This window comes from Pogona vitticeps, chromosome 7 (genome assembly GCF_051106095.1).
Source record: "Pogona vitticeps strain Pit_001003342236 chromosome 7, PviZW2.1, whole genome shotgun sequence".
In the NCBI taxonomy this organism is placed as follows: Eukaryota; Metazoa; Chordata; class Lepidosauria; order Squamata; family Agamidae; genus Pogona; species Pogona vitticeps.
Window position 1 is genome coordinate 17,075,306 of NC_135789.1, and position 24,579 is coordinate 17,099,884.

Consider the following 24,579-nt stretch of genomic DNA (forward strand, 5'->3'; position numbering starts at 1 on the left):
GAATAGGCACTTTGGACATTATTATTTATTTGTAGTTCATTAGTATATGTTTGATTTACTGTTGCAAACTGAGGCTATCTATCTATCTATCTATCTATCTATCTATCTATCTATCTATCTATCTATCTATCTATCTATCTATCTATCTATCTATCTATCTAATCTACCTACCCCCTTCTCTCTTTCTATCTACAGTATCTACCTATCTACCTACCTACCTACTTCCTGGTAAAAATCACCACTCAAATTTTGGGTTCAGGGAACACTGAGGAAGGATTTTTTTAAAGGAAGATTTCATCCATCAACCCTCCAAAATCCACACTGCAAAAAATCTACAGTTACTTCTGCCTTAAGCCTAGTCCTTTCTGTCTTCCACCAGAGTCCCAAGAAAAAAGCCGGTGCGTTTTGTAGGAGACTGGAAACCATTCAAAGGGAGAGGGAGAATGATGATCGCCTCACTAAAAAATGTGAAATACTTCTGCACTCTTTTACTGGGGAGTAAGCCGCACTGAACCAGCTGAGGCTTCCTTGAGAGTAAATACAGAGAGAGCATCAGGCGATACACATACAGCCCTCAAAAGAGCCGACCCACCATTATTTATACATATTTAAAAAGCTAATTATGTCTCATTTTGGGGTGGATTGAGGAGCGAGCGTTCTCTTATTTTTTTAAGTATTTTGCACGCTCGAAACAGAAGGAAAAAGAAGAGAGGAAGCAAAAACAGGAGGGAGGGAACGAGACGCACCATTTCCGAGGGAAATGATGGAGAAAAAAGCAATTTTCGGAGACGAAAACGTTTTTGTTTTGTTTTTTTGCAAAACCTAAAAACACAAGACAACCCCTTAACCCCTTCCATCCTCCTCCTTCCCTAACCATCCCAGAACCGGTACCTTGCAAGTCCATGGACCAGCCATGGTGGTTTTGTTCTTAAAACTCCTTTTTTTTCCTTCTCTCTTTTTAAAGAAACTTCAGTGTTTTGTCGCCATCCGAGCCCCGATGCATCTGGAGAGGAAATTTAAACACACACAAAACACCCAACGAGTTGCTGTTTTTCTGCCTTTGTTTGCAAATTCACATGGGGCTGCATCGCCTGCCCCCCTAAAAAGGGGGAAATTTGAGATTATTCCCAAGATTCTTCATGTATTCTTATTTATTTTTTTTTCTCCTCGCCCTCTCTCTTCTTTCCAACAGGCGAGAAGGGTTCTCCCAGCTTAAAGCTCTCTTGAAATAAGAGATGGAGAAGGAGGAGGAGGAGGAGGAAGGGGGGGGCGAGAGAGAGAGAGGAGAGATTTTTTTTAAAAAATCCACAAGCAAAAAGAGGCACGTGCCATCCCATAATTTGCTACTTTCAAGCCGGCTGCTCCATTGATCTGTTGCAAAGGGAGGCCCAGCAGGAAAAAGGAGAGAGATGGGGAGAAAGGAAAAGCCAAAGGAAAGGATGAGCAGTTTTTTTAAAAACTGGAAATTAAAAAAAAAAGAAAGGGGAAAAAATAATCTCCAACCCACCGAATTGCTTGCCATGCCCTTTTCAAAGGCGATCAGCAAAAAGAAAAGGAAAAAAGGAAAAACTTTACATGTGCGACTTTGCCAGCTTTTCTCTCTCTCTCTCTCTTTCAATTCCCTTCTTTTTGATTTGATTCCTTTTGCCTTTTTTCTTCCCTCTCCGTGCAAAAATATTTGAATTATTGCTTTCCTCCTCTGGGGGAATCTTTCAAAGAGAGGTCGCTTCTGCCGAATCTACCAGCCAAAATGTAAAATAAATAAATAAGTAAATAATGCATACATGCATGTGTGTGTCTATCTGAAGTGTGTACATCTGTGCATTCATCACTGCACACCCATCCATCCATTGAGTCAACGTTGGATACAAACAGGCGCAAGTGGGGGCTCGCCTGGCTGAGCAGAAGAAAAGAGGAGGGAGAAGGAAAAATTACAACGGGGCAAGAAAACAAAACAAAACAAAAATCCAGAAAGCAAATATACATGTAATAGAGACGCAATTCACAAACCTATCCTTTCCTTTCTCTTTCCTAACAAAAGCTCCTACAGGTCGGGGAAAAAAGATGAAAAATTGGCGACGTTCCCTTTTTCTCAACTACAACTCCCATCGCCCTGACGGCAATGGAGGGGATATGCTGGGAGGTGGCCGTCTGGAAAGGAAATTTGGCCAAGTCAGTAGGAGACACGGTGGAGGAAGGCAATGGAAGGAAACGCACAGGGATAGGCATATACAGCCCTCGATGTAAAAGGCCTTACTTCTGAGTAAGTCTGCGGAGGCCTGAACTGCCTGCTGGCTTCGTTTCTCTCCCCCAACACTGTAGATGGAGGACATGGACATATTTGCATGCTTAAAATAATAAAAGTGGGAGGACCTATGGGCTTCTAATTGGATGGAAGGAAGGAGTTAATGATGGATGGATGGAGGGAGGGAGGGAGGGAGGGAGGGAGGGAGGATGGATGGATGGATGGATAGAGGGAGGGAGAAGTGATAGATAGATAGATAGATAGATAGATAGATAGATAGATAGATAGATAGATAGATAGATAGATAGATAGATAGATAGATAGATAGATAGATAGATAGATAGATAGACAGACAGACGGACGGACGGACGGACGGACGGACGGACGGACGGACGGACGGACGGGATAGAGGGAGGGAGGGATGTAAAGATATAAGATTATAAAAGTAGATAAGATTATAAAATCTGATAGATGGACAGATAAGAGAGAGAAAAGAAGGCATAGAGGGATAGATGGATAGACACAGAGAGAGAAGATTATAAAATTAGATAATTATAAAATCTGATGGACAGAAGGGATGGATGGATGGATGGACAGATAAATAGATAAACTCTTAAAGCTGGTGGGAAAAAATTGCCAGATGAAAAGGACAGAAAGGTGGTATTGATTGGGCGATGGGGGTGGTCACATCTCTCCCACCCCCCACGTTCTTTGACCTTAAAGCTAAGCCCTAGAGAGAATACATTTTCCCCCTTTCCTTTCCACCCCTCCCTCTGCTTTTACTGTTTTACAGTTAATGGCTCCCTCGATTTTTGCCCCCTCCTCCCCAATTGTGTCCAGATATTGAACGAGGAGAGACAAGGTGCCTGGTGTGAGCGCACGCGGATGAAAAGAGCCCGTAGGAAATTTTGAAATTCGTGCGCCTGATTATAATGGGGAGGTGACAGGGGAGAACACACCGAAAAACCCGCTTGCTAGCAATTGTCAACAGAGCGAGACACAACCCCTGGCTTGAGCAACTCCGCAATCCGCCGGCTAGACTACAGCACCAGGATGCTTGCGGGACCACCCTTGGAGACAGGTCGGAAAGAATGATTTGTTCAGAATCTAGGCGCTCTCAAGCACGTTTTGCGAACACACGGAGGGGAAGATTTCCAGGCCGTGTGGGTATCTCGTGTTTTAAATTCTAAGCCTGCTCCCTGCAAGTTTCTTTAGGGGAAAAAAATTGAAGAGACACATCTAATTTGTATGCCACATCCTTCTTAAACGATGCAGAAATCTCCCTCGATGTCTCTCTTCAGCACACAAACACATATCCACACCACCAGACAACACTGCCCCCCCGAGACCACGTCATCTCTAGTAACACAAACAAACTATGATGCCCATAACCAGAACTAACACCAGATGATGGTTTACGAACACAAAGAGCTTGAACCAAGAGAGAAAGAGATCAATGGACGAAAAGCTGAAACCGTCCCTCTCTCTTAGCAAACCTGACCATCATCATATTCATCATCATATTCAAACTCCAGAGCTGGAAAGGGCCCTACCTCACCACTTCCATGCAAACCCATGAAAAGGCCTCATCAAGAAACAAGAAAATCAAGCAACCATTTCCAATTTCTGATTAATGAATCAGATTTACAGCCTGCTTCCCCACCACACTCCCCAAGAAGCTGGATGCAGGACGGGTGACCGCATGCTTCAAGAACAGACATTATAATAAGTATGAACACATAACTGGAATCCGTTTTTGTGCTAAAAACATGTGTTCCATACCTTTTGAAATCTCCGGAGTTCAAATCATCGTGCAGAATAATGAATTCTTTGTTTACTATTCAGGGTTGTTGTTTTTAAATTGGTGGTCAAGGGACAGGACTAGTAGAAGTGCAATTTTTTGAGTGGGGGATAACCTCACCAGGTTGTTGTGATGACAGAGCTCAGACGAACTCCACATATGCTCCTTTTTGCTCACTTCTTATCTTCCATCTGCTATGGCATTTGCCTATTAGAGAACACCAGAGCGGAAATGTGATTAATTCTACAAAGTCCTTTTTTCTGTAGGACGCTGGAACTCCCTGCCACAAGATCGCTGGAGGAAGAAGCTGAAATTTAGGCTGGGAATTATGGCCACAACAATGTGAAGATCTTAAACCAAATGGACCGCTGCTCAGGAGACATACACACACACCCCAAATATTCCTGAAATACTGACCCTGTCCGGATAAGAACTCGGACCCTATTGTGATTGTGCGAAGAGGTTTTAAAATTGGATTTCTCCCCGGCTCAAAACTGGGCAACCAACACTCTTTGCTTGGCCCAAATCTCATGCTTGTTTCCGCTCCTTACAAAACAGAAGGAGAATGTCTTCTACGACATTGCGTCCTTAATTGTCAACAAGACACCCGTTTATTCGGGATTTAATGGTGATAAATATTTTGCCCGCCAGAGCCTCCCGTTTTCTCTCAGCAGCGCAAAAGGCTGGACATCAATTCGCCGTGAACAAAATGACAGATCCTGCCGGGCGCCATCTGTAACGGGAACAGAACAATGTGCTGTTCTCCCTTTGATGCCGTACCAAGTGATTCGAACTCGTGTTCTCCTGCCCAGATTTTATAGCAGCCCATTTTTAAAAATAAACCCGCTAAGGAGAGAAATCTCTTATCATTCAGAGGCTCCAAAAGTCCTCTTTCATGGGCTATTGTGTTAAAAGCAAAATTACAATAAGACCCACTTGCTTCAGCAAACTGGGATTCAAATTTGAAAGACTGCAATTAAAATATGGGATTTCTGCTTGGTTCAAAAACAGGACTTGATCCTCGCTCTGCAGGGGCGGAGCAAGATTTCCAAGGAATCCTCTGTAAATTGGCTGCCGAGCCCGGGGTCAGGAGTTCGAATCTCCCACTGGGCTTCTTTGACAGGGGCTGAACTTGATGATCTATAGAGTCCTGTCCCAGTTTTGCAGTTCTAACATTATTTGAAGATCAATATAATTGGGGAGGGGGGGGGAGAAAAGCATAGCCGTCTACATTTCTGCATTTGGAAAATGGGGCAAACCCCCAATAAACCTATGGCTTGCTTGGAACGCAACTTATTGCATCATCTTTGTGTGTTCAATTGTGCAAAACAGACCAAATATTCTCCCCCCCCCATGTACTGACACTATTTTTATTTTATTGGACATACTTTTTCCCTGCCGACATTTCGCTTTGGCAGACATTGCGCCAACACAGCACCCCAAGTTTTGCAGGTTTCAGGGACCCACACGTCAAAATGGGCCGCATTTGCTTTTCGAAAACCGACAACCTTCAGAATCAGTTAACAAAGCCAACGATTCAATTCTTCGGGGGCCTGAGATCCCGTTCGGCCTTTTTGATTTCAAAGAATATTATTTAATTTTTTAATAATGATTTTATTTTAAAAAGCACCACTCTTTTTATTCCGAATATTTTTCCACTCCAAAACCACCTGCCCAGTGTCAGCATCATGCATTTCTCTCCGGGCGATCCAGGATGGATGTGCCTCGGCCATGACCCCGTGTAGCTTTTTTAAAAAATGTCACCTTCGTAAAAACACACACAGTCACAATGGCTTGTCATGTATCTCACCCCGCTCGGCGGCGACGAGGACAATAAATCTATTTTCCCCCCTTTCCTTAGGAACAAAGATTCAGCAACACTCGCACACAGAAAGAGACACACACATACACCCATGCGCACACCGCCCAAGAACAGCCGGCGCGGCGCACGAGCGCCTTTCTAAAGGGAATAACCGTAAAAGCCGACTAATTGTTCTGTTTCATGTGCACGGCTGGAAATAAGGTGCACCAGGGAGGAAAAAAAAAGACAAGAAGGGGAAGGGAACAGAAAAAAAAGGTTGACCAGCCACCCTGTTGATAGATCTCATCAAATATAAATGCCCGGCCTTCGACAAATACCCCAACTTGGAGCGCATGAATATTTGAAGAGGGAGCCTCTAATTATAATTTGTACGCCGCGAATGTTAATCGCTCGGCTAACGGGGAAATCAAGATGCCATCTCCCGCGCTCTCCTCTTTTTTATCTCTCTTCACCCCCTTCAAACGCGAGAGGTTAACCCGTGCGCCGTCGCAGGCCGCCGGCATGCGCCCTGCGGCATTGTGAAGTCTGAAGCTTTCATGCGCTGGGGCTGTTTTTGAACACCAAGGTTAATTAGATTGGGGAAAGTGGCCGGGTGGTTTTTTCCCCTCTTTAAAGGATTTTAAAATAAAATAAAAAAACAGCTCGTTAATTAGATACCTCGCGCATGGCTTTGGGAATGCCAAATCCAGAACCTCGGGGCACCTTAGCATCGATGCAATGGGTTCGATCCCATTAGCAGGTGTCCGGATCAATCCTGCCTGCAACAACCTTGAAGCGCTGAAGGAAGCTGCTTATGCTTCCCAAATGCGGTTTTGATGTGCTTCGTCTCCATCATCCAGCTTGAAACGAGTCAAGGTCGACGGCTTTCGTTCACAAAACAGTCCAGAACACAGGTCTGAGCACTAACAGCTTGCATGAAGGGCTTTTCTATCAGCCACCCCATGGTGGAAAGGGGGGGATTTCGGGTGTAGGAGATGGTGCGCAACCCAGGCCACCGCATTTTTAAAAAAGAATACAGAAGTGGAAGAAGAGAAAGTTGACAAGGTTGACAAAATAAGAGAATTTTCTATGACTGCTTGTGGAACTCCCTGCCACAGGAATGTAGGTTTTTCCCCTCCCTTTTGAAATAACTTTTTGCCATCAAGTAAAGACTTTTTTAGGGCCCTGTGTGAAGCTCACTTTGATGACACTGTCTCTCTCTCTCTCTGTGTGTGAGTGTGTGTGTATGTGTGTGTTTAACTCTCATGGAACTTTTGCTTCCTTCTCCCAGCCGAGATGGGCCAAGCTCAGTCCAGATGCAAAACCGAGATGGGTCAGAAGGCTACCCCACGCCCTTTGACCACGGCAAGCTGCCCACGGATCTGGATCGGTCCCACGCAGGAAGCAGTATCTGACAGGACCACGGACAGCTCCCAGTTAATGGAAACAGGTCTCCGGAAGGGAAAATTTGGAGTTTTTCGAGAAATCCCGAAAACCTTCTCTGGCATATAAAACAGTGACAGACTCTGGGAAGAACGTCCAAAAAGTTCGGGAAGTTGATTTGATTTAAAATATTTTTTACTCTGTCTTTCTCCTTGAAAAGGGTTCCTGAATCACTGCCTCGCCAGCCGAGACACCCGAGGTCACCTCCTAAATCCTACCATTCTCTCAGATAGAGCCACAAAAGTTTCTCAAATTGGGATCACCAAGTGTTGTAGCCCCGAGCCACTGGGATTTCTTGAATAACGGCCAAGGAGTCCTCGTGAGATTCTTTCTCCCCACCCCCCGTTCTAAGCTTACCTGTAATCCTTCTTTCTGTGCACAGGAGTAAAATTTCCAAGGGATGGTCTATTATTGTTTCTCCCCAGCGTATGGCGTTTTGCCACACCTCGGGCAATCAAGAGCCGTTATCTCTACAAAAGACCGGCTGCCGACGGAGAGGAAGAGTCAGGTTTATGCGGGGATACAACTCAAAAGCTCGGCTCCAGCAGGAATATGAAAAAGGTGCCTTTAAGATGGTGAAGAACGCCGTTTGCATAGTACTGAAGGGAAAAAAAGCTTCCTTTCGAACACCCGAGAATCCCAATTCCACTCATACGAGCGTTATCTTAATTGCGTCCTTGTTTTTCCAGCGCGCCACCTCGTTTCCCCACCCACGGCCCCCGCTGGTTTAATTTTGTTTGTACAATACAATACAAAATATTAATAGCATGCATTAAGAATCATTTCCCATGAGGAACCACCAAAAAAAACCCTCAAAACACCCCGAGGCGTTCGTGACTCATCGAGTGCCGGAGAAGGAAACACATATGCGTATTTCAAACACAGAAGCCTGTGACTTGAGAATGTTTTCTGGAAAAAAAAGATCTGCAAATGGATTTAGGATTAGGAGGGGGGATTTGTGGAAGGAGGACAGGAGATGAGTTTGTAATAATGTGGGGGCAGGATTAGGGGTCGTCAGAGACCTCCTGAATCATCCCAGTATGGCCACTTGGATGAATAATTTTGGAAGGCCTGGGAAGGAGAGGTTGCGAGTTCAAATCCCCCATGGTACCTCCTTGACCAGGGCTGGACTGGATGACCCATAGGGTCCCTTCCACCTCTGCAGATGATGATGGACAGTTCAGGGGCTTAAGCATTTGGCTGTGGAACCAGAGGTTGGGGGTTCGATTCCCCCACTGGGCTTCCTTGAATGGGGGCTGGACTGGATCAGTGGTTCTTAACCTTTGTTACTCGGATGCTTTTGAACTGCAACTCCGAGACACCCCAGTCAGGACAGCTGGTGGTGAAGGCTTCTGGGAGTTGCAGTCCAAAACTCCTCAGTAACCCAAGGTTAAGAACCAGTGGACTGGATGATCCTTCGGAGTCTCTTCAAGTTCTGCAGTCTAAAAGGATGAGGATGATTTCATTCCTAAGATGATGCTCCTGGCTTCAAGACAGCCAAAGGAGGAGAGAGGGCAGAAGCAAATCTGGAAGCAACCTAATATCTACTTATCTACTTCTATTTTTTTTATTTGGGTTTTCTTTCCCTCATTGACTGGGGGCTCCCAAAGACCCTTAAAACACCCCTAGCTATGGAGGGGGGGAGAGAGAATATTTTTCTAATGCATGATTTTAATTGCAGTCTTTTGACCCTGACAGCAGGGAAGTGAAATACCCTTTTTAATTTTTTTTTCTTGCTGGAAAAAAAATAATAAGTGGAAGATTTGAGGTTTTTAAACCTGTGAACACAGATGGCGAGGAGACCGTGTTAGCTCATCAAATTGAATATTCTCTCGCCTAGATCTTTTTTCCTCCCCTTCCCTGCTCGCATTTTTACATTAAAAAAGGGAAATTCCTAAATCAAACAGCGCCCTGATGGGTGAGAGAAATACTAATGAGAACATTAAATTTGAATTTCTGGGAGCCTTTGGAGGCAGTTTGGTTCAGATTTCACAGGCACCTGCGGGCATTTTTTTGGGGTCCCCATGTCAATTCTATTTTTTCTTATTTCTTTTTCTATTTTGGGCCTTTTCACCCCCCAAAAAACCCACCCGCACCAGGCCCCTGCTGGACCATTCTTCCCAGCTCCCTCCCCAGCAGCTGGGGAGATAAATTACCCCTCCAGGTAATCAAACCAGATGAAGAAGCTAACGGAGATGACACCTCCAATTTATTACGCCGCCACCAGCCGTTTTTAACAGGGAATAATGCAATTCCCGCCAGCCGCGGCCATAAAGGAAACGACACACATACAGGCCAAACCGGCTCCAGAACATGGGGGTTTATTACGGTCGTTTGTGTGTGCGTGTTGAGTTGCCGGAAGCCAGAATACAAAGGGAACAAGGGGGTGAGGGAGAAAATCCATTTAATAATAATAATAATAAACTTGGAACGGCAGAGCTGGAAGGGACCCTATAGATCATCGGGTCCAGCCGGTTGGGAGAGCAGGAACCGAGATCAGAGGCGAAGGAGGTAAAGGAGGATCTTAAGGAGGAGATTGGCAAGTTTTGAATCGGGAGCCAAGTTCAAGTCATTGGGGGAAGAAACCTGAGTCGCATCGGTGGTGCAACTTAAGCCCCATTTGACATTGAGTCCCGCCACTTGAGTCCTCACGCCCGGTGGTTTCAATGGTGGTAAGCTGCCTTAGGTCCCCCTTTTCAGGAGAAAGGCAGGGGGCCTAAAAACATTTGAAAGAAAGAAAGAATAAAGAAATAAAAAGTCCAAAAGGGTGTCACAGAAAGGAAGGAAATGGGTATCGAAAAGTCAGGGAGAGAGAGGAGGAAAAGGCGACATGGAAAGGGGGAGAGAGAGGAGGCAGTAGCAGAGAAGAAAAGATGAAAGGATGGAGATAAAGAAAGGAGAAGTGGGGAGAGGGAGAGAAAGGGGGCAGAAGAGAAAAGACAACCTTCCTGAAATCACAAGCAAGGCCCCTCCTGTTTTGACCGCAGGATGAACCAAGTAACGCCATAAGCGCCCGTCATCTCCCGTTCTTTATCATATAAATCTCTCCTGCATGGCAGACGCGTTGGCTTTTTTCCCAAACAACCCACGCAAGCAAGCAACTGGCTTCAAGGTAAACGGTCCCCCCCCCCAATTCCAAGAGGAGAAAACACAGAACAAGACGGACGCCCTTTGTCACATCATTGTTTCCGAGCCCTCCGTGGCTTGAATAGCTGCGCCTCTCCATCTGCCGTTGGTCTGAACCACATCTGTTGTATGAAAGCTTTAAGGATTCACAGCACCCTTTGTCTCGTCTTCGGTGTGATGTCTGGCCTTAGCCTGGGAATCCCATCATTTCCAATCAATACAGCTGATTAGAAAGGATAATGGGAGTCCTTTGAAATATACATAGCTGTCCCCCCCCCCATTTCTTCAGAAAGCTAAAGAAATCCACTCAAATGTTCTGTTTTGGATTGGGAGGGCTGCTTTTTCACAGCTCAAGGGGGAATTTGAATTCCCAGCCTCTGACTCCTCAGCCAGAGACCTAAACCAGGGGCTGGGACTTCACGATCTATAGGAACTTTGCTGTTCTAGGATGATGATAAAACATAAAGGCAAGCGAACAAAGAACAAGAAGTCAGAAAACATACAAAATGCAGAAAGTGAGCCGATTTCGATCACATGGTGAGCAACAGAAAGTACAGGTTGTTACAGCCGATCCTTCGAGGCTCATAAACAGACGATCGTCTAAGACTATAAAAGATAACGGGAAAGACCCCCCAAAAAAGAGATGAAAAATCTCAGGGACTGGTACAGCCGCAACATGGCGTCAAGGCTTAGAGCAGCTGCCTTGAAAACCAGAATACAGTTACCCCAAAATCTGGTCACGGAAGAAGAAAGGTTTCTTGAAAATCTCATTGCTATCCAAGGATTCAGAACCAATTACCCACGTCCGCCGCGCCTCGGATGGAGATATCTCCGGTGCGGAAAGACTCCCGGATAAAGTTTGACAGGACTCCCGGGAGAAGACGATCACAATCGAGGAAGACAAGCCCATGACGGATGGAGAAAGCAGAGGGAGGGCCGCTAAGCAGAAAGAGGGCTTGGGGGGGGGGGGGAGAAGGAGATAGATCAGAATCAGCCGGAAGCGATACAATGGGGTCAAGAGACCTTTTTGGGGGAAATCAAGGAAAAGGGGACAACTGTCATCTCAACACGGAAAGCCTGGGAAATCAAGCACGGTGTGAGAGCACTGATCCAGGTCTATTTGCTGATAACTGGATCCCTTCTGAGCTTAAAAAGGATTTTTCTAAACCCCCCCCCCCTTAGATAGGGTGGAAAGATTTAAGTGGGTTCCCCTTTTCCCGCGTTCTTGTCCAGAAACATCAACAGTTCCAGAATACGGCAGCCAGGTTGGTGTGGGGAGTTCATAAAGACCACCTGATCTCCCCCGATCCTGGCCACCTTACACTGGTTACCTGCCTGTTTCTGAATCATTCTCAAGGTGCAGCCCCTAAACCAGGGATGGGAACGCAAGCCACGGGTCTGGCTGTCAAGGCGGACTTAAGAAACACCTGTGAGTTGTGTTCCCCCCCTCATGACTCGAACTCGAAACCCACTCTCCCCTCTCTTTTTTCTGGGGGAAAAAAGCTTTTTTTTCAATAGGGATTCTGGGCCAAAGACTTGTCAATTTAGCCTTACCTAAATGGTTTGGGATTTCAGTATATGGCAGAATGCAGACCTCCAACTAGGAATGCCCATCCAACTCGAGCCCGGGGGGGGGCTAAGGATGCTACCCCCAAGAGATTTCCCCAAAAAGAGAAAACAAGTAAGGAGGCCTTCTGGATGGTGGTTCCTCCTCTGCTCTGGGATGAAATGCCCCCCCCCAAGATTCGCCTGGCCTCTTTCCCTGGAGACCTTTAAAAAAAAACTTTCAAAACTGTATTGTTTATCTATAATATTTGTTTACTCCACCTTTCTCCTTAAAAAGAAGAAAGCTGGCTTACAACAGTTTAAAAGAAACAGTTTAAGAGCTAAAAACTGTGAGCATACAAACATTTTAAAAGGACGAAACAAGGACGAAATCAAAAACATCAATAATATCAGTACTAAAAGCCCATTTCAAAAGAACAGATTTTCTTATTCCAGCAGGCTTTCCAAAATATTCTGTCTGAAAAGCCTGCTGAGATGCTGAAAAGCCTGGGATCTTTAATGATTGCCTGTTTTTAAATGCAATCTCCATTTTAATTCTAATTTTCATGTTTAACTACGTCATGTGGTTACAGAGGACTTATCATTGAGGCACATCGCAGACGGGCGGTAGAGGAATTAAATAAATAAAATGAATAAATAAATTTAAAAAAAACACACAGAGGAAAGTTTTCGGCAAGCCTCTCAGCCTGATGGACAGGGCCATCCGTCTGTCGGAGATTCGTTTTCCCCCAGCCACTGGAGATCAAGGGCAGAATTCAGCTCCTATTAAATGTGGTTTCTTTCATCCCACTTCCTAATGCAGATGGGGAATCCGACGGAGAGGAATCTTACAAGGACCTTGCTAGGGAGGACAAGAGCCGGGTGACCGTCCCAAGGTCAGCAAAGGAGCCAAATAGCAGCTACTGCTGGGTTCTCTTTAAGGATGAGAAAATGAGACAGAGAAAGAAGGGGGAGACCGGGATAACTTTACCGCACACTCCATTAGCCGACTGATGATGGGGCCTGGGAGAAATGGCACATGATGGATATTCAGTGTCACCCGGTGACCTCTAGCTTTGTCGGAAAGACAAAACCCAGCTTGGGTTGCAGCCACTGCCGTGCTAGCTGTACGAGTCACCCACAACACACACACACAGAGGCTGCAGTCCAGAAAGCAAGCCAGCCTGTCTCCCCTAATGGAGATTCATCTCCCAGCGTTATGCTTTGCTGGCTCTCCCCATAACTCATCGGCAAGGCCGGTGGTGGCAGCGGAAAGGGGGGGGGGGACACCCAGTGATTGAATATTACTAGAGAAGCCGGCCAGCATCGGTGAAGATAACTGAGATTTAAGATCAGCGCCGGCATTTCCTCCTTTTTCTCCATCTTACTCATCTTCCTCCCTTTCTAAAATGGGGGTCCTGTTTTCAAATATAGCCCAGACACGAATAAAAGGTGGTGTGTTTTTGTGTGACAATTGCACTCTCAGCCACATGCTTTGCCTCTGCTTGTTCCCTGCCGAAAAAAAAATCACACTTTTGGGGCTCGGCTTCGCCGCAAAAACGGCCCTGTTCTTTCGCCGACGATCACCTTTCTAACGGCGTTCAGGGGTCTTGTGGTCTTTTCTCCCATCGCTGGGGACTCCATTTCAAATCATCCTCGTCCATGAGCAATACCATTGGGATCTGGAGTTCCAACCCTCTTGATGCCTCCCAGAGGCTGGGAAGATGCCCCATTAAGATTCTTTTACGGCACAAATTTCGACAAACGCCTAGTGGCTCTTCCCATGTGCCCCAACTTATGAAAACACCATGAAAGAGCGACCTTTAAAAATCTCCTATCCAATTGTGGCTTCCTTTATAACGCTGATCCATCTCACACTGGGGTCTTCCTCTTTTCCTGCTGCCTTCCACCTTTCCCAGCATTATTGACTCTTCCAGCGAATCTGGCCTTTTTATGATGGGCCCAGCGTAGGACAGTCTGTGTTCCAACCTTTTTCCCTCCAGAAAAAGTTGAAGCTTGCCTTGCTCACTCGTTCCTCTTTCTGACACCTAATTTATTATGGGTTTTCCTCCAAATGAGATTTTTTTAGCAGACTGCTGTGTCACTGATACAGGCTTTGCAACGATCAATGATCAATCACGCTGTTTTCACTGGGCCATACTGGGTGCTTTATTGGGATCCTCCGTTCTCATTAACTCTCTTTTTCATGGTGTGACATTTCTCATTTTCAAAATGTACTGCCTTTTTGGTATTGCTCTTTTATATTGTGGAATAAACAGTCTGGGGAAGGTTTTACTCCTAAAAAGGCCGCCTAGAGAGATGAGCAAATGCGAGATTCTAAATCCCAGAAGTTAAACCCAAAATCCTCGAAATCCAGGGAAAAAAATCAGCGTGCTCAGAGTAATTCATTCTCTAGACTAATAGCAAAAGTATTTTTTCCAGTTCACTCCTTGCAAGGTACGGAAACTGGGGGGGGATCCTTGTGCCGTCTGGAAGGGAATCCTCATGCTTATGGGAAACCTGAATTAAAACAGCTCGAGGAGGTGTGAAGACATGCTTCCTGTTTTAGTCAGGAAATGGTAAACAGCGGTAGAAAAATAAAAGAAAATATGGAAAGAGGGAGGAAAAACTGGCTGGCAGAATCTAAGAGGGAAGTCTCCGGCGCTGTGACATTTTGTTGCAGGTTCCACCTCTGTAACACTTCAATGCATATAAGAAGCTCTCCTTTGTCCCTTGGGAAAAATAAAACCCGGATCATCATGGCCAGAAGCCAGCCGGGCCTTCTTCCTTTTGCCTTTTCCGAACATCCCCGGGGCTGGGTGTCACTTCCGGGAGTTTTTTCTGAGGGTGGCAGGATGGTCACGGCCCCAGATAGTCAACACGCATGCCAGACAGATGGCCTGGGAACTCGTCCGGCATCCGTTCCCCCTCCCGTTGTTGAAAAGCATTGCCTGCTTGGCAAGGAAGAGTTAAATTCTGGCCAGGCAAGCGGGTTTGAGGTGCCACCTGCTGGCCATCGTGGGAAAGACAGGTGAGGGACAACACCGGACCTCCCTTTCACGGATAACCCCCCAACCAGCTTTTTTTTTTTATCATGAGAAGCTGAACCTCCCCAGCTGCCTGGATCCCCTCACGACCTGCAATCTCTGAAAGATTCAGACTCCAAAGGCAGGAGACGTGCCTTCCAGCATTCCTTTCCTTTTTCAGAACACACACCTCTCTATAGAAAAACACCAAGCAAATGTTTTAGAATGGGGGAGCTGGAAGGGACCTCTAAGGATCATCCAGTCCAGAGGTTTTTAACCTTTGTTACTCGGGTGTTTTTGAACTGCAACTCCCAGAAACCCCAGCCAGCAGTTGGTGGTGAAGGCTTCTGGGAGTCCAAAACTCCTGAGTAACCCAAGGTTAAGAACCAGTGATCCAGTCCATCCCCTGTCAAGGAGGCCCAGTTAGGATTCAATCATTTCTGGCTTCATGTATCTCTGGGTCACTCCAAAATCAATGATCACCACAATGAGACTCAAAAGGACGCTTTCCCCTAGGCCCCCGCCCGCCTCCATGGATTTCCACCTCCCATCAGGGATTCAAACCCAGGTCTCCCTAGTTTGACACTCTAACTCCGACACCGGCTTTCAATGAATGACAATATTATTCTTACAGTAGAGTCATACTCATCGGCTATGTATGTTTCCCCCCCTCAATATTTTCCCCACGTTGCACGATGAGGGGGTGGAAGCACGGTTACATGGCTAAATATTTCTTCTAAAAGTCTTCTATCAAGGTCACGGAGGCAAGTTTATGGGGCCGTAAGTGGAGGGAGAAACCTCCCTGAAAGTTCTGTTTCGCTCAGTAACAGAAGAGGGCAAAAAAAATGGAAAAGAGGTTGAGGACCAAGTTGCCATTGGGCTACTCACACCGGAACAAAGCACCACGCTGCCACCCTCTGTTGCAGCAGCAGAAGGGAAGGGAAGCAGCTCCTTCCGTTCACAGGCAGTTCCAGGGCGAAGGAGCTCAACAGAGAAACATTATCTTGAAAACAGTCACCAGTGTCTACTAGCGGGATGGGGGGAAAAAAAACAGGTGGAGCCGGGAAATGCAAGGTTCCTCGAACCCAGGGCCGGTCAGTCGCTTTTGCTGTCCTCGCTGTCGGAGTAAGCTCCCAGGAGGCTGAGGGATGAGCTCCCTGCACGGGACTCCGAATGCAGGAGAGGGCCGGTGGAGGCGCTGGCACCGCTCCGATTCTCCGCCCCTAGGGACAGCCAAAAACCTGGGGTCAAGTCCTGAAAAGTGTTAAGATTCTAGCAGATGGAAAGGGGAAAACGCAGAACTATCCCCAAACCTGTGTCACCCGGAGTTCTCAGAATACAAGGCCCATCGCCCCCCAACCACAGGGGAGTGCAGGATGGTAGCAGGAGTTTGAAGACATTCTGAGGATGGAGTGGGAAAGCTCAAGAAGTGATGGCACTATCTGAAGAGATGATTTTTATTTAGGCTCTAACTCTCTCCATTCTCTCTTGTGCCCATGGGGAGGGGGACAGTGTTGTCTAGTGGGTACAACCCCTGCTTTACATGCAGGAGCATCTTGGGTTAAATGGCCGTGCGTTACGAACAAGGCTTAGCGAGGATCTCAGAGACATGCCATCAGCAAGGTCAGGTCCAAATCAACACCCCTTCCTTATTTCCATCAGTGGGGTCTTGACCACCATGAGTACCAGGAACTTGCCCAGTTCTTCTGCCGGAACAGAGCAAGGGTGCCCAAAGAGCAACTCCCCAGCCCTCTCTTTTTATGAGAAAGAAAGGCACCCTAGCGAAGCTTGACCTTTCACTTTTTCAATTAGAGACAGGCCACCCTCTCCCACTAAATCCACAAGGTCGGCCACCCCTGACCTTTTAAGACAGGCTGGAGAAACCAGATCATAATCAACGGGCACACTGGAACAAAACGTTTTAAGCGTCCAAGGACTTCTGGGTTCTAAAATGATTTCCCTTTCAATACGTATCAAATACTTTGTGTTGCTATAAATGCACACGAGTCGGCAGCAAGGAACCTGTGCAAAAGACGCGTTCCTCTCCTGCCAGAGGAGCAGTTCTCACGAACCACACAAGGAGGGCCCCTCCAACCCGCAGGGAGCCAAGCAGAGGAGGAGGGTAAGAGAAAAAGTCGAAGCGACATTTCTTACATGAGAGATCGTCACGGAAGCGCTTACAGGAACTCAACTCTCACAAATACAAAACAGCGATTATATCCTACCGTTATACTCGTGTCATCGGTGGAATTCCGATGCCTGTATATACATGTCAATTGGCAGAAGGCTGTAAACCCACCGTCGTTACACGTCTGTCTCGGAATGGGTGGTGTGCAAACTATTCAAGGAACTGGAAACATTCCTTTGCTTATTATGGGATACGAACCCTATTAAAGGAATGCCTTTTCTTCCATTTTGATCTGGCCAGCACTTCTCTTCATCTTTAGGCTGCACAATTTTCTATCCTTGACCACAAACCAAAACCCTCTTTTAAAAGACAAGTTCATGTACCTTTGGTGGCCAAGTCCCCCTCCTCTCAGGTTCCCCCCAAAAGGAGCGGGTTCTGCCAGAGGTAAAGGAGCCAGAATTTTTAACTTGAAGCCAAAGAAGCACGGCTCCCTCTCTGAAACCATTTAAGGTCTCTGAGCCACCCAGTGGAGAAACCTGCCAAGGGATCCATCCTTCCACCTTTTTTAAAGCTCCCTGTCAGTGCCTTCTCTCCCCATCTCTCAAGTCCAGACTATCTCCACCTCACGTCTGCTGTTCTCCGCACCCCTCACCTGGTGCATCCGGACCCCCTGCTCCGTTTGCCAGGCCGAGGACCGGCCGCCTCTTCGCTGCCACCAGTCCCGAGAGTTTGGTCTTCTGAGACAGCTTCCCGACGCTCTTCTCCCAGCTTTCTACTTTCAGCTTTTTTGTTTTCGGCTCAGAGTCCTACAAGGGGGGGGCGGGAATGGAAACAGAGACACACACAAAAGCTGAAGGACACCCATCTAAGGCATGTGGAGAGTCTTCCCAACTCTGCAGCTGGCTACCCTAACTCGGCTGCAGCACCCAAAATAAAATTTCCCCCCTCCCTTGCTCTGAGGAAGCCCCACACACATTAAGGCTCGAGAATCCGCTTTGCAGGAACCAACTTCTCCGTTTCTCCCCATCATCTTCAGATCCAGCTGAGAACACGCCTCGTCCGAAATCCTGAGGAGTGATGAAGCCAATACAAGTCGAACCAAGGTTCTCAGCCAGGAATGCTAAACAAGGATAGGAGTTTCTGGTTCCTTGGACTACATATCCCATAACTCCCCATTCCAGGAGTTCTACCTGATTTGCACACACTTTACAGAGACCTAAATGTGGCTCACCTGGGAGGCAAGGCCTTAGCCCGAAAGGCCTTGAGCTAGGCCGAGCTCCACCCAAGCTTCCTGTTCCTGCCCCAATGCTAGCTGGGAGTTTGTTTTCTCCAGAAGCTAAGTTTTATCTTGGTCCCATTGGAGGGAAGGCGGAATAGATATGTAAAAAAACAATCAGTGAGTCTCCTGCACCTTCCTCAAGGCCGGGCCGCTCATTCCTGCAGCAGGAAAGGGGACGAAAATCAAAGCTCTGGGTGGCTCTCTGGTTCTCACCACATACCTCCTGCAGGATGTCCGTCGGCTTCCCTTTCGCTGGGGGCTTCACACGAGGTGTGGGACGATCCTCATCCGAATCGGAGTCTTCCAACAGCTTTCGGCCCTGGGCTTGCTCCAGCATCGCCCTGAAAGAGGAAGCGAGGGAGAGAAAGAGGACGGGCGTATTACCGGAAGTCGAAGGCAGCTTGATGGAACAGATTTGCACCACCAAGAACGCCAACGAGGGGTGATCCCATGCTGACACAATTCAGCTGAAGCAAACCCCAGATGGCTCACTTCATCTCCTGCTCGTCCTCCTCCAGCTCCCGCTGCTTCTGCTGGGCCTCGTAGTCCCGGTACTGCTGGAGCATGGATTCAAAGTCCACATGCGCCTGGCGCTGGTTGAGTTCTTTCAGCTCCTGCAGATTCTCCAGGACCTCCATCTCCAGCTTCGAGTCTTTGGTTCGGTTCTCCAAAACCTTGGAGAGTCAACAGAAAAAGGGGGAGCGTGAGGCAAGAAACGCCTGTGGAGGGTCTGAATTCTCATCGGGGGAATGCAGAAACATCATGACCCGGGAGCGTGACAATCAGGCCTGGAACGAACTGTCCCCTGTGGATTGCAGTCCGAAGATTCTAGCTCAACATTAATGACACGGGTGGGGAGATCTGGTCTGAAGGGAGAAAAGGCTGCTAGAGGAAGGGCTGGATTCTCCCTCACTATACATACTCTGGCATTTATCTACCTTTTAACGAATTAATTATTCATCCATCCTTTCTTTTATTGCATTTAATTTATATACCACTCCCATTAGTGTCACAACACAACTCTAGGTGGTGGTTCATGGTAAATCATAGCATTTCTGCCTCTTCTAGAGGTAAGAAAAGTCTCCGCTAACTTTTTTTTTTTAATTAAAAAGAGGAGAATGGTTCTGGTTCTCAAATTTGCAAATCCAAACCACACCCGGCACAAAAGGAGAAAGAGGCAGGCTGGGAGAAGGAAAAGCATATGCGCTGGCTATGTCTCAGTAGCTCTCGTATTGGGCAGAGATTATTTTGAACAGAGAGCAGTTATCATGACGAGGGGGTGATTTTAGAAGCTAGGGAAGACGAAAGGCCCAGCCATTAAGACCTTAGACGAGAGGTGAGGGATTTACACCCGTCTGAATACTTCTGATCACACCGCCTCAAATTTACAAGCCCATAATAAAGGATTATGGGAACTGAAGTTTAAAATGTCTTACTTTTGTGTTTTGTTTGCTTGTGAGATTATTTATGCATTATTTTAACATTTTAGTTTTCTACATTTTGATGAATTGCATAAACTGTACCGAGCAGGATCTCATAAGCAGGGCAGTCTAGACGCACAATAAAATTACAATAAATAAACATGTCCACCTATAAGGAAAAAGGTTCCCCCAACTCTACCTTACAGTTTCTTCTGCCTGGCACCCAATAACACCCCCCAAAAAATTAGAATGCAATACACCAACATTCACTTCCTTACTTTTAGGTCCACCTCAAACCCAGAAGAATCCTGAGCTCCTTTTTGCTTCCTAAAGATCTCCAGCTGGATGGACTTCTTGAAAATCTTAATTGTAGAATCTAGTGCTTCAGCCCTTTATTCCCCTAACTGAAAATTCTGGAACAATCAGGTCTAGAAACATGAGCCGTTTTCTTTGTCTGGACATACTGTCACCCCAAGATGCCAGATTCCGCTCTCCAGAAGTCTAGCACAAAGAAATTAAGTTCTTTTTGGAAAGAGGCCTCCGGGTAAAATACCTTCATGGGATTGTTCAGCTCTTCATCCTCACGCTCCTTCTGCACGCGCTTCTCCTCCTCCTCCAGCAGCTTCTCGGCCTGGAAGTTCCTCGTGGCCCCGTGCTCCATAGCATAATCTGTGTTCTCTGGGTCTGTCTGGGCAGGACATGGTAGAGAGGAGACAATCGTTTCAGCGCAACAGACTTAGTAGGAAACACTCATTTCTCTGGGTGACACAGATCTTAAACTGTGAAACACTCATTTCTCGGGGTTCCAGGGATTTTAAGCTGGCAGGAGGGGGATGGTGGGGAGCTTAACTCTCTGAGGAAAGACAGAAAGAAGCAGCCATGTTCAGCCTTGACAAAAGAAGGCTGAAGGAGACTGGAGAAGTCTTTCAAGACTGAAAGGTGGTCCTGCAGCGGAGGGGCAGGATCTGTTCCCCATCCTCCCAGAATGCAGGATACGTCATCATGAGCTCAAGCAATAGGAAACCAGATTTAGGCTGAAGATCAGGAAAAACCTCTTAATGGTTAAGAGCAGTATGACAAAGGAAGCCATGACTTCAGGAGGTGGTGAGCACTCCCACGTTGGAGAACTTCAAGAGAAAACTGGACCACCCTCTTTCAGATCGGCTTGGACTTGGACCCCTGCCTTGCGCACGGGGTTGGACTGAATGACCTTAAGAGACCCCTTCCAACTCCATGATTCTGTGAATCAATGACTTACACTCCACTCATTTAACACTCTTGCTCCTGCTGGTTGTACCCACCCCCTTCTCTATTACTTTGAGAAGTTTGTCCTGCAGAGATTAGAAGACCTTGTTCCAGGCCAGATTCATGCCTCTGTGGCTTCCAGAGGCAAAATTCCATAAGTTTTCATCCATCTTTTTTTGCTCCCGAGGGGCTCTGCATAAGCTAACCATGATGATGAGGGGGGTACCTCACTCCCAGGTCCACTTTAAAAGATCAAATATCCTGTCCCAAGGGATGGATTTCTGTCAAAGCAAACAATTTTTATTTAAGCACATTTCCCTAGGTGCATTTCAAGCATTTCTGCACCACAGTAAACAAAATTATACACAACTAACACGATACAGTAAAACCTTCTGATCATACAACACAAGAGGAAAACAGGAACACTGTTGGTTAAAACCACCAGGGGGAAACTGATCAGGTTAACAATAATCTGGAAAAAATATCCCCCTCTATACAAATAAATAACTCATGTGCTGAAAGAACTACTGGAGAGCTCAGGGGCTGAAGTCACCGGTTGTGGAGCCAGAGGTTGTGAGTTCAAATTCCCTACAGTGCCTCCTTGACAGGGGCTGGACTTGATGATCCAGACTTGCTGTTCTAAGATGCTGGAAGGCTGCCTCACCTAGATGGGGAGATTATTCCACACGACAGGGGCCAACCACAGAGAAGGCTCTGCTATATGTGACTGGATAAAATTCACAACAAGCCAATGGACTCTCAAAGAACATAAAGCACAGGGCAGGGTATACTCAAGAAGCAGGGTCTCTTTGTTAACATTATCTGTCTGTCTGAGGACTGCCTGAGCCTTTAATGATTTTATCGCATGTTTTCAGCTGCACTAAGAGCAAGAAAGAGGGAGGAGGAGAAGATCAAAAACAGACTGACTTTGAACGTGATCTCTGCGAGGCAACGCGTGCATTTGATGTAGAACCGGAAGATCGGAAGGCCCAGGTAAGACTCATTCTGGACGGTCTCCTTTCGGGCATTGAACTTCTTGCCTTTGTAAATATATTCACCACAGGTCTTGCACCTAAGGTGGAAAAACAAAAGCAACAGATGGGCGCTACAATCAACACAATCCTGAGAACAGCGGTTCCAGATCCACACCAGCCCTCTTTAAAACGGGTAGATTTCTTCGGCTTTTCGCCAGTGAGTTTCCCAATACAGGGTGAGAAAAAGTCCCACAATTTCATGAACATTTTTAAAGTGCAAGTAAACCCTGGCTAACTCAGGAGTTTACATCTCTGGCTGTGGAGATGGTGGTTAGGAGTTTGATTCTCTGCTGGGCCTCCTTGGAGAGGGGCTGGACTCGATGACCTCTAGGGTCCCTTCCCGGTCTGCAGTTCTAAGAGGATGATGATATTAAGACATTCCCCTTCCTCTGCCAGGCAAGTCCAATAACACTTGCTCTCAAAGTCTTTTGACCCACAAATTAGAAACAGAACACAAATTCAACTGACAACTTTCCAACTTTTTCAGATCCAAGCTGCATTTATAGTTCTAAAAGGCAATGGCAACAATTCCTTGATCTCTCTAAATCTACCAGCAAAGACTGAAATCAGAGCATCTTACAGAAAGATTGCAAAGACGTTAAGTGATCCTGAAAAAAATCAGAAAATTCTTGAGGAAAATTAGTCTGGCTTCCAACCCTGCCAATTTTTTTTCTTACCGCATGTTAAAAGGCGCCATCAACCTGACCACATACTGCCGATCCTTCGGGAGCTTAAGCTTCGGGATTTTAGATGGATCAAAGTCCGGAGGGTAGTATTTCTGGGAGACAAGGAAAAACAAAGTCAATTGATGGAGTGTTCATCTACCTTGTTACTGTCATGCGGCATCAACTCACTTTAATGTGAATTAATGAGTTCTCAAATCTCATTAGCAGCCCGGTTGAATTCTTGCAAACTCAAGGCTGTGGCTTCTTCTACCTAGTTGATCCATCTCATATGAGGTCTTCTTCCTCATCTCCTCTATGGCCACTATTCCTCTCCGGACCACAAAATTTTGCTTCAACAAGATGCGTAAGAAGCAATGTTTGGTCCTCATAAATAAGTCTGTAATGTAGACCTCTCTGACCGCCCCATAACTATGGGGATTGGTTTCTTCTGCGGGCCCCCTTCCTGGCCTCCTATTTCACCCCACTTCCCACCTTCCTGCCCCATAACAAGCTAGTGTCAAACACCCAACCTGGCTCCCTCCACCCTATATATAAATGGGCAAACTTCCACCCAGAGACCTTTCAGAACTATTCTTTGTGGCCTCTGGAGAACCTTCTTTTTGCAAGAAAAAAGTTATTTGGATAAATATTATTTCCTGTCCCTTCACATCTCCATGTAGCTTTGGAACTTTAAAAAAGAGTGCAGCCCACACCCCCACCAAAGTAACAAACCAACCCCAATTGATCAAAAGAGTTTTTTAAAAAAATAAATAAGGAATTATTCAAAATAAGTAAACAAGCAACAACCCCAAGCCACAAAATGCACACAAAAGTGGACATTTCAGCAACACCTGTTTATTTAAAATAACGCACTCTTGACTTTCTGCTCAAAAGGGTCCCTTTTAAGGCATCTAACCTCGCTAAAAACCAATAGATAAACCTAGAAAACAGTGTATTATTCAAAGACAAAACAAATTACCAACATTACACCGAGAATGTAGATATACCTACACACATGTACTGTATAGACATATATAGACACACACACGCATACATAGATATATGTATGTATATATAAGCAGATATAGATATAGATATGGCTTTTTAGAATTTATTTTGCATCTTTTTTTGGCGGGGGTGGGGAACGACTGGGGCCCACAAGCCTTCCAAACGGTTATACGTGGTGCCCTCCTGAGAGGCAGGACTACAAGCCCCATCCTCCCCCGAAGCCAGCAGGAACCCTTGGGTGGGGAAGATGGGAGATGCCTTTGGAGCCTCACAACGACCCTGCCAGGTAGACCCAACTCCCCCCAAATCGAAGCCCCCCCAGACCCCCCCCCATTTCTTGCCCCCATACTCACGTTTAACACTTTCCTCTCCGACATGTTGCCTCTTCGTCGCTACGCAGAACCTTCCCGACCGGCACTTCCGCGATTTATCCCTTTCGCCCCGCCTCCTTTGCCGCTATTGGTTCCCGAAGCACCGCCCCGTGGCTTTACTTCACCTTTATGGGTTGCGGCGACCGCCTCTTAGATGTCCTTGTGCGCGATTGGCTGGCTTGCCTGCCTGTCAAAGACGCGCCTCTCCCTAGTCTAGTGTTTCGTCTCCCACGGAATTTAAGACGAGATCCGTGCGTCCTATTTTCAAAGCGGTCCGTCGGTGCAACACAAACGCTCAAATCTTTGGTTCCGGTCATTTTGGGTATTAAGGACAGGGTTTTCAACAATACAAGTACAAATAAAAATAAAACATAAAATAAAAAAGGCTTCTTGGGAGCAGGTATTAAACCATGCTGGGCTCACAGCTCTAAAATATGATTC

General features: G+C 46.5%; 1 protein-coding gene across 6 annotated transcripts in view; it reads right to left on the reverse strand.

The window, feature by feature from the left end:
- YJU2 (YJU2 splicing factor homolog) overlaps positions 1–24,251 on the reverse strand; it is a 25,269-nt gene extending 1,018 nt beyond the window's left edge. For 3 of the 6 annotated variants that reach the window (XM_078378862.1, XM_072978153.2, XM_072978156.2), the window contains exons 1-8: positions 24,121–24,251; positions 22,772–22,872; positions 21,988–22,132; positions 20,369–20,503; positions 18,887–19,068; positions 18,615–18,735; positions 17,768–17,921; positions 892–1,003 (exon numbers count right to left, since the gene is read on the reverse strand). In XM_078378862.1, coding sequence (XP_078234988.1) covers positions 892–1,003; positions 17,768–17,921; positions 18,615–18,735; positions 18,887–19,068; positions 20,369–20,503; positions 21,988–22,132; positions 22,772–22,872; positions 24,121–24,144 — 974 coding nt within the window. In that variant the 5' untranslated portion in view covers positions 24,145–24,251. Of the gene's footprint in view, positions 1–779; positions 1,004–1,784; positions 1,894–4,027; positions 4,254–12,213; positions 16,211–17,742; positions 17,922–18,614; positions 18,736–18,886; positions 19,069–20,368; positions 20,504–21,987; positions 22,133–22,771; positions 22,873–24,120 lie in introns of those variants that run through there. The other 3 variants (XR_013537927.1, XM_020794280.3, XM_078378863.1) reach the window with 3 other exon arrangements.
- Positions 24,252–24,579: the final 328 nt, after the last annotated feature.